Source organism: Rattus norvegicus, chromosome 10 (assembly GCF_021556685.1).
Source record: "Rattus norvegicus strain SHRSP/BbbUtx chromosome 10, alternate assembly SHRSP_T2T, whole genome shotgun sequence".
NCBI classification, from domain to species: Eukaryota; Metazoa; Chordata; class Mammalia; order Rodentia; family Muridae; genus Rattus; species Rattus norvegicus.
Genome location: NC_141543.1, coordinates 85,433,293 through 85,442,624, shown reverse-complemented (window position 1 = coordinate 85,442,624; position 9,332 = coordinate 85,433,293). Strand labels below are relative to the sequence as shown.

Here is a 9,332-nt window from a genome sequence, read left to right as displayed (position 1 = left end):
TATTGTGCTGCAGAACGGGTTTTGGGAGCCCCGGTTGGGGGGAGGGAGGACGGGGCGGTACTTCGAGGGCGGGCTCGAAGGGCTGCAGTTCCCACGCAAAGGTGGCCAGGACCCAGTCGCCACTTCCCGGCCTCTTCTCGCCCCGCCCCGCCCCGCCCCGCCCCGCGGGGACCCAGTCCTCCTCATCCCATAGGCAGAGCGACCCTCCCGCCTCCCTGCCGGCTTCTTCTTCGCCCCCGCCCGTTCGCTTTCAAAGTTTACTCCGGGCTGGGACCCGCGGCGGAAGCGAACCATGGCTGTCTACCTCGGGATGCTGCGTCTCGGGAGGCTGTGTGTCGCGAGCCTGGGGGCGCGGGGGCCCCGGACGCCGCTCTCTCGACCTTGGCCGAACTCGAAGTTGCAGGGTGTCCGCGCTTTCAGGTACTCCGAGCTGCTCTCCTAAAAGAGAGGGGGCTGGGCAGTCCGGAGAAGGGAACTTGGGAGTTCTGCAGAGTTTGGCAGGGACTGACCCCACTCTGGGTGGCCCTCACACAATCTACCCTACCACCTAGGCAAAGGGAAAAGCCCGGCCTGCCTGAGGTCTGGGGCTGCTGCTGGTAGCTACAGCCTGAGTTCAACTTCTAGTTCAGAATTCTGTATGCGTCCCATGTGGTGTACAGGGCCAGGAGTGTAGGCTTTTAACAGTGCACCCGAGGAATAGAGCTCAAGACTGCTGGTACACTCTCTCAGCTGTATTCACTTCCGTGGAAAAACTTGGGGACTGTTTGGGGGTCTTCAGGGCACTGAGTATAGCAGATCCTTCCTCCCTTTGTTTCCTTTTTCCTTCCTTCCTTCCTTCCTTCCTTCCTTCCTTCCTTCCTTCCTTCCTTCCTTCCTCCCGCTTCTCCTGAGTCTCCTTCTCCTCCCCTTCTATTTTTTGAAACAGGGTTCTCTTTGTGTAGCTGTGGCTGTCCTGAAAATCGCTCTGTACACCAGGCTGGCCTTGAAATCACAGAGATCCGCCTGCCTCTGCCTTCTGAGTGCTGTGACTAAAGGCTCGCACCACCACCTCCCGGCTTCCCTGGGCCCGTTTTCATCTGTCTTCAGCGCAAGGTCTGGGAAGGGGGTTGGAAGGAGAGAGTTGCCTGAATACAGATAATATGGCCAGACACTGAGGGAACTGCTGGTGATTGCTGTGGAAAGGCCAAGTTGGGAGAGCTGGCTGTGCAAACAGGTGAATGGTGGTGTCACCCGCGGGATAAACATCGCACATCCTGCTCTACCACACAGTGTGGCAAGCTACTAAGCCTGTTGTCCATGTTATGCGGGCAGGCTGGGGGTGTGGAAAGGAGTGGTGGAGGCACAGTGGAAAGAGGAATATAGCTCTGAAAACCAGGTTTAAAAGACACTGCTAAAGCCAACAGTGGTGCTGCGTACCTTCAAGACAGAGGCAGGGTCTCTGAGTTCAAGGCCAGCCTGAACTATGGAGTAAGCCAGGGCTACACAGAGAAACCCTGTGCAGCCAATAAAAAGACACCCCTGAGAAGAAGTTGGACAGGCAAGTTGGCAAGTTGGAAGATGTCTTTTTGGCTGGAACTCTGAGATTACAGCCTTTTGAAAACTAGGAAACAATTGTGTGTGTGTGTGTGTGTGTGTGTGTGTGTGTGTGTGTGTGTGTGTGACAGAGACAGAGACAGAGAGAAAATCTTGCTGAATTAGCATTCTAGCACTGAAACACATGCTCAGCCCCTGTGAAGTGCTTTAACATCCCTTTTCCTCATTTCCTGAGGAGACCTAAGGGCTCATGGCTGGGTGTCCACGCATTGGTGTTTTGAGCGCAGGTGAAGGCAACTGGTAAATGTGTTTTTCCTCCATCTATGTCTACCTTACTAGTTTGAGGTAGGGTCTTTGACTGAACCTGGGGCCCATTGATTGTGTTAGGATGCCTAGCCAGTGAGTTCTAGAGATCTTTCTTCTCTGTCCCCCAACCCCTAGCACTGAGAAGTTACAGGTGGCTGAGCCACTGTGCCTGGCCTTTGTGTGAGTGCAGGGGATTCGAACTCTGTCCCTTCTCACTGTACAGCAGTCGCTTTACTGATTGAGCCATCTCCCAAGCCCCAACTTTTTTTTTCCCCCCGAGCTGGGGACCAGACCCAGGGTCTTGCGCTTGCTAGGCAATTGCTCTACCAGTGAGCTAAATCCCCAACCCCCCCAACATTCTTGATCTTTGACATTTTCCTGTGTAAACAAAGCAGGTCACTTACTTGCCTCAGGCCTGTGACCTCTGAGGGTTTCAGTGTCAGGCCTCAGAGAAACTGTCCAGGAGAGACCCATTTATCAAGAGGAAAAAAAAAACTTCTTCCCATTCCTCTCCTGTTTACATCCTTCCTTGCTGACTTTCATCCTTCCAAACTAAGTATCTGGTTTGTCCCCTACTCTCCCCTGCAGAAGCCTTCCTCTTAGGCATCTCAAATATTCAGCACACATCTCTGAGGACATTGACTGTGTCAAGCACCTAGGCCCGTAGGACTCAGACCTGAACTGCTGGGAGGATGAAGGGAATCATGGGGGAGCACTCGATGGTGCTCCAGGCATGGTGGTGTGGGAAGCTGATGTCCTCCACTCTCTCTGACTAGCTTACAGGCAGGCTTTGCTGCTGCCCACACCCCAGGTCCATATTTGAGTTTTCCTTATGTTTGTGAGGTCTCGGTGTGCAACCCAGGCTGACCTGCCACTTGAAGCTATCAATCTTCCTGTCTCAGCCTCTGAAGCCATGAAATTACAGGCGTGTATCGCCATGCCTGGCTCAGGTTGCTGTTTTTGCTGAACAGGAAAGAACAAGGACTTGAAGCTAGCTTGTCTCGAGATACAACCCTGGCTCCTCTACACCGACTTGATGACCAAGGGGCATGTTACCTAATCTCTGAGTGTGGTTACTTTGTTGCTAATGAATTCTTACCTGGTAGCTTTCTGTGGGTGGAGAGGCAGAAGCTATTAGCTGCTTCTGTTTGAGGAGGGGCTGACCCCAGTTAGCGAAGATTTAGACTTGATCTGAGCCTTAGCAATCCCATCAAAGGGCGGTTGTATTGAACCAGCGCCCATTCCTGACTCCAACCCCAACTACTGACAACTGGGTCTCTGTACAATGGCTTCAACAGGGAGCCTGCAGCATGGGTACCTGAACCCTAAGTATTTCAGACTTTAGAAATGTCTCCCATTAGTTGAGGGGGGGCAGCAGTAGTGGTGGGGAGGGGGTTGGCATGTGTCTTTCAGTCCATCACTCGGAAGGCAGAGGCAGATGGATCTTTGAGTTCAAGGCCAGCCTAGTCTACAGAGCAAGTTCCAGGACAGCCAGGGCTGTTACTCATTGAAAGCCTGTCTCGAAAAAAGAATAAAACCCACCACCAAAATAATAACAACAACAAAAAAAAGAAAAAAAAAGAAAGAAAGGTCTCCCACCAACAACTTCCTCATTATCTCCCTTCTCTCCTTCTCTTCTTTCTTTCTCTCCTTTTTTATTTTTTTCTTTGGTGGTACCAGGAATCAAACTCAGAATCTTGTTATGCAAATGACCCCCTCTGCTCGATTGTGGTGTAGGAAGAGTTTGTTACACTCAACTAGAAACCCCCATGTGCCTTCTCTTTATACTCACAAAGGCACATCTGCCAGCCATTCCCTTTGGATGCCAAAAGTGATCGTTGCACCAACGGAGTCCTGAGCTCAAACTCTTTATATGGTGATTCTTATGTCTAAGTCATTCTTTGTAGTTTGTTTCCTTCATGGGCCGTAGGTTTGTCCCTTCAGGGAGGTTATATTGAGTGATCATAGGACTTTATGGTGTAATTACACATGGAAATTGCACAGATCTTAAATGTATTGCTCAGTGAGTTTTAATGGTTTGTTCTGCATTGCTATAACTGAACGCCAGAGAACAGAACAATTTGTAGGCTTCCCTTTGGAGTTCATTTGACTCGAAGTTTTGAAGGATAGGAGTCCAAGGGCACAGTGCCAGCATGTGCTTGGCACTGGAGAGGCCCATCCTGCTGGGTCATGACATGGCTCAGAGCGTCATGTGGTAAGACCTAGAAAACATGCCAGGGAGAGCTATTCCAAAGTAGAGTTAGCCCTCTATCACCTATTATTCCACAAAATCATGGATGGGTTACTCCATTCCCAAGTACAGAGGTCTCACGATCCAAAGGTTTCATTCACATTAATATGTGAATTCAGAGAGTTATTTAAACCATACACACTTAATCTCATCACTCAGTTTCCAAAGTTACTTTTTTCCCCTCAAGACTTTTTTCTTTCTCCCTCCTTTTCCTCTTCTTTTCCTTCCTTTCTTTGTGGTCTTATTTATTTTATTTAATAATTTCTAAAAATTAACTTTTATGCACAGGGATATCTTTCCTTTCTGTATACCTGTGCACTGCAGGCTTGCCTGGTGTCCTCAGAGGCTAGAAGGCATCATATCCTCTGGAACTAGAATTCAAGATGGCTGTGAGCCATGGCGTGGGTGCTGGGAACTGAACCCAAGTCTTCTGGAAGAGCAGTCAGTTCTTTTAACTGTTCCAACCTCTCTTTAGTTACTTGTTATTTTAGTTTTTTTTTTCTTTTTCTTTTTTTCGGAGCTGGGGACTGAACCCAGGGCCTTGCGCTTGCTAGGCACCACTGAGCTAAATCCCCAACCCCGTTATTTTAGTTTTTGAGATGGTATCTCAATATGTTGCCCAGAAAGACCTCAGACACAGCAATCCTCCAGTCTCAACCCCCCCAATGCTGGCATCACAGTATGGGCTGCCACACCCAAATCTACCTTTTATTTCTTCCTTCTTGTTTATACGGGTTCCTTTTCTTTACTTGACAAGAACAGTTTAAGGAAGATTGATGTTGGCTCATGGTTTGAGGTCAAAGTCCATCATCACAGGGAAGGCCTGGTGGCAAGATGACTGGCTCTGATGACCGACCGGAGTATAAGGCATCATATGTGAAGTTGGTGTAATATGACAAGTTGTCGTATGTGTTCACGTCAGGAGAAAAATGAACGCCACCCTCAGAGCGTTTGCTCCTTTCTGTGCAGTCTGGAACCCCAGCCTGTGGGATGGTGCCACTCCTGTTTGAGTAGCTTTTCTTCCCTCCATGAAACCTCTTTGAAAACACCTTCGAAAATGCACTCAAGTCTTTGCGATTCTAAATCCAGTAGAGGGTACCACGATGAACTATCATAGTGTGTGTGTGTGAGAGAGAGACACAGAGAGAGAGAGACAGACAGACAGACAGAGAGAGAGACAGAGAGGGGGGGAGAGAAAGAGAGAGACAGAGACAGAGAGAGAGAGAGACTGAGAGGGAGAGAATGAGAATGTGTGTGTGACTGAGAGAGAGAGCGAGAGCGAGAGCGAGAGAGAGAGAGAGAGAGAGAGAGAGTGAGTGTGATAGGCGTGAGTTTCAGACATAGGACCTTGCACAGGTCACACAAGTATTCAGCCTCAGGTCTAAGTTGTTTTTGTTTTCCTTTTAAACATTTTCAGAAATATTTACTTGTGTGCATTTGTCTGTACAACTTCTTACAATCTTCCACCATGTGGATCCCAGGGATTGAACCCCGGTCCTCCTCAGGCTTGGCCTAAAGGACTGTAAGCTGCTGAGTCACCTCACTGGCACCACCACCGAGGACTAGTTTTAGGGAGAAGGGGTTGTACTGGTTTGTTTGATTTCTTTATTGAGGCAGGGCCTCCTTCTGTAGCCCAGGATAGTCTCAAACTCATAACACTCCCCCTGCCTCAGCTCAAATGCAGAATTTAATATGAATTATCACATCTGTATTTTTTGGGAGGGGAGGTGACAAGGGTTTTGGGGTAGTCAAGGTCTCACTCTGTAGCAAGGCTGGTCAAGAACTCTGTAGACCAGGTTATCCTAACACTTATGACACTCATCCTGCCCCACTGTGAGTTTGAGGTTAACCTCAGCTACATATTAAGTGTAGTGGGATTTTACATGTACACCACCACACTTGCTCTCTGAGGTCCTTTTAAAAACATCACGTTAGCCTGGTGGTTGTGGCTGTGGTGCACACCTTTAATTCCAGGACTTGGGAGGCAGGGGCAAGTGGATCTCTGAGTGTGAGGCCAGCCTGATCTACAGAGCAAGTTCTAGGACAGCCAGGACTACACTAAGAAACCCTGTCTCAAAAAAAAAAAAAAAAAAGTAAAAATACCATGTTATCTCTGTGCTCTTAATGACCGCTGTTTAAGTGGCCGTGGGTTAAGGAAATGACCACTTATTAATGCTCTTATTTTAGATTTTATTTGTCACAAGCACATACTGGCTTTTTGGAATAGTAATTGTAGCTGGTGCCAGTGAATCACCATATGTGCAGAAGATAAACAGCAGAGCTTTATGGCTGGGGATGTAGCTCAATGGTTAGTGCTCATCAAGGATGCTTGAGGCCCTGGGTTCTGTCCCCAACACGTAATAATAAAACTAAGATTGTAACTTTGCTTCAGGATAAGGCAGGTGATATGCACTACCAAATTAGTATGAGAAAAAGCCACGCATTGGCAGAACATGCTGAAGTTCCAACGATTGGGATATGGAGGCGAGAAGTCTGTGTAACAGTGGGTTTGCAAGTTCAATCCCAGTGTCCAGGGTTATTCCTTCCTGCCGATCTACTACATAGGCAATCACTAGTGTCTAAAAGTTAAAGCCACAAGCCTCCTGAGGGTGCAGATGGCTGGTGGCAGATAGGCTGAGGGAGTGATGTCTTGGGACAATACATCTCAGGGTGGTTTGCAAGGGAGACGGGAGGGAAGAGGCTGACCTTGAGTGCCTTGACCGTGTCAGCAAGATTCCCCATCTTTTCATTACTTTAGGTACCCTAGTAAGAGGGCATTAAACCTATAGACTTTTTTTCTTTTTTGAGGCAGGGTCTGACTAGCCCAGGCTGACCCGGAACTTAATATGTAGCCCAGGTTAGCCCCAAACTCACAGTGATCTTCTTCCCTCTGCCTGCTGAGAACAGGAGTCACAGGCAGGAGCAACCATACTTTGCTTTAGTACTTTTTTTTTTTAACTTCTTTGTTTCTTTTTTTTTTCCCTTTGTCTCTTTGTTTGTTCATTATAACCCACCCTTCTCTCACTCCACTAGCCCAGTTCACTTCCAGCTGCCTTCTCTTTTCACTCTGCAAGCCCAATTCATAGGGTCGGGCAGTTCTAACTGCTAAGAATCCTTAAAGGGCCAGGCGCACCAGATAAATCACACTGCACACACACTTAAGATTAAAATAAATACCTTAAAAAAAAAAGCAGGCTAGTTGCTGGAGAGATGCTCAGTAGTTAAGAGCACTTGCTGCTTTTACAGAGGACCCAGGTTTAGTTCCCAGCACCTACATGGTGGCTCCCATCCATATGTAACTCCAGATGCAGGGGCATCCAAAGCCTTCTCTGGCCTCCTGGGCACATGGGCACACACGGTACACATACACATGGTACAAATATTAAGGCGACCTGCTCAGAGCCACTACTTTAGCTTTGCTCCGTTTCGTTTTCTCCCTGCAACATTTTTATTTTGTTAAAATGTAGGGCATCAGGGTTGGGGATTTAGCTCAGTGGTAGAGCGCTTGCCTAGCAAGCGCAAGGCCCTGGGTTCGGTCCCCAGCTCCGGAAAAAAGAAAAAAAAAGAAAAAAAAAAGAAAAGGAGTTAAAAAAGGGGTACCCCACAAAAAAATGTAGGGCATTAAGCTGTCATTTTCACATCTTTAATGTTTTCACTGCACATGTTAATTACACACAATACTGGGTTTCGTTATGGCGTTTCCATACGTGGGCACATGTCAATCGAGTACGCCCCACAGTACCGCTCATCCTCCTCGCACTCCCAAGAGTGGGAGTGCATCATGGGGTACACAGGGAGAGGGTTGCACTTGGATGAATTACATTAGGGTTGTAATCACAGGAGCATAGACACCTTGCCAGTGGCTATACCACTATAGAAAGTGCTTCCCCCACCAACTGTTAACTTTGTGTAAGTCTCCGGGTGTGGGGGGAGTGTTCATGAGCCTCCTCTGCCTACCACGGGATGTGCTGGAATCATAGCTGCCGTGAGCCCTGGGAACTGAGCATTTCCTATGTCTTCTCTGTCTTCCCAGCAGTCTTCCCACCTCTGCACCTGAGATGTTTCCTGAACCTTGAACGGATGTTCCATCCGCTGTCACTTATCCCCTGTACTTTGACCAGTTATAAATCTCCACACTCTGCTGACCACGGCAGGAAGAGGCTTCTGTGACCAAAGCTGTTGGCGCAGCCCCACTGTCCTGTAGTTATTCAGAAGGCACATAATGATCTGGGTTTCATGGCGACAGGCTCTCACTTGTAACCCAGGGTGGCCTCAAATTCACTCTGTAGTTGAGGATGACCTTGAACACCGTGCCCTACCTCCTCCCTTCCCAAATGTTGAGTTTCCGGGCATGAGCCACCATGCCTGGTCCACTTGCTGGCCTTTATCCTAGCTATGGTTTACATTTTCCTTCTCCTTTTTCCTTTTGATACTTTAGTTTTAATTATGCGTGCGGAGGCGGGGGGGGGGGAAGGTTTGTGTATGCGAGCACAGGCTCCCTCCACAGCCAGAAGAGGATGCTGGGTTGGATGGAACTGGAATTACCAGCAGCTATGAGCTACTTGGTATCAGTGCCGAGAACCAAATTCCGTTAGAGCCGTATTTGCTCTTAACCAGCGAGCCATCTCTGACAGCCCTGTGATGCATTAGGGGATTATTGCTGTTCAAATCACCCTGACAGCTGTACATGTTTCTTGCTACCTGCTTCAATGTTCTTAGTTCCCAAATGAAAGACGCACGCACGCAGCCTTCTATTTTAATGTGCCCTAAGCAGCTCAATGGTGAGGCCCTTCCCAAACCTACATGTGGCTAGCAGACTCTCCCTTCTGATATTCCTGAATTATTTCTTATTAAAACCTATTCCACCCTGGCCACCCCAGACCCGGGCTTGCGTCCCTCCTGGGTCACCACCCCCAACTCTTATCTGTGGCTGGCTGTCTGTCCTGAATTTCTCAGCCCTGGCCCTTCTCCTTTCCGTCATGGGTCTCCTTCTTCCTCGGTCCCCTTGCCCGAGAATTCAAAAGTCCCACCTCTGTCTTTCTGCCCAGCCATTAACCGCTGGCAACTTTATTTACCAATCAGAAGCAACTAGAGGCAGGAACCCTCAGTGTCTTACGCACAGATTCTGATGCAATTTAGGGAACTGGCAGCCCTGTGTGTTTCTTATTTAAGAAACAAACAAAAGTCAGCTGATTGGTGGTGTCATACTCCTTTTAAATCAAGCACTTGGGAAGCAGAGGCA

At 48.4% G+C, this 9,332-nt stretch overlaps 1 protein-coding gene across 1 annotated transcript in view; it reads left to right on the top strand.

Annotated features, from left to right (window-relative positions):
- Positions 1-162: 162 nt before the first annotated feature.
- Acsf2 (acyl-CoA synthetase family member 2) overlaps positions 163-9,332 on the top strand; it is a 42,103-nt gene continuing 32,933 nt past the window's right edge. The window contains 1 exon segment of the mRNA NM_001034951.3: positions 163-420. Within this exon segment, the coding sequence (NP_001030123.1) occupies positions 293-420 (128 nt within the window). The 5' untranslated portion in view covers positions 163-292.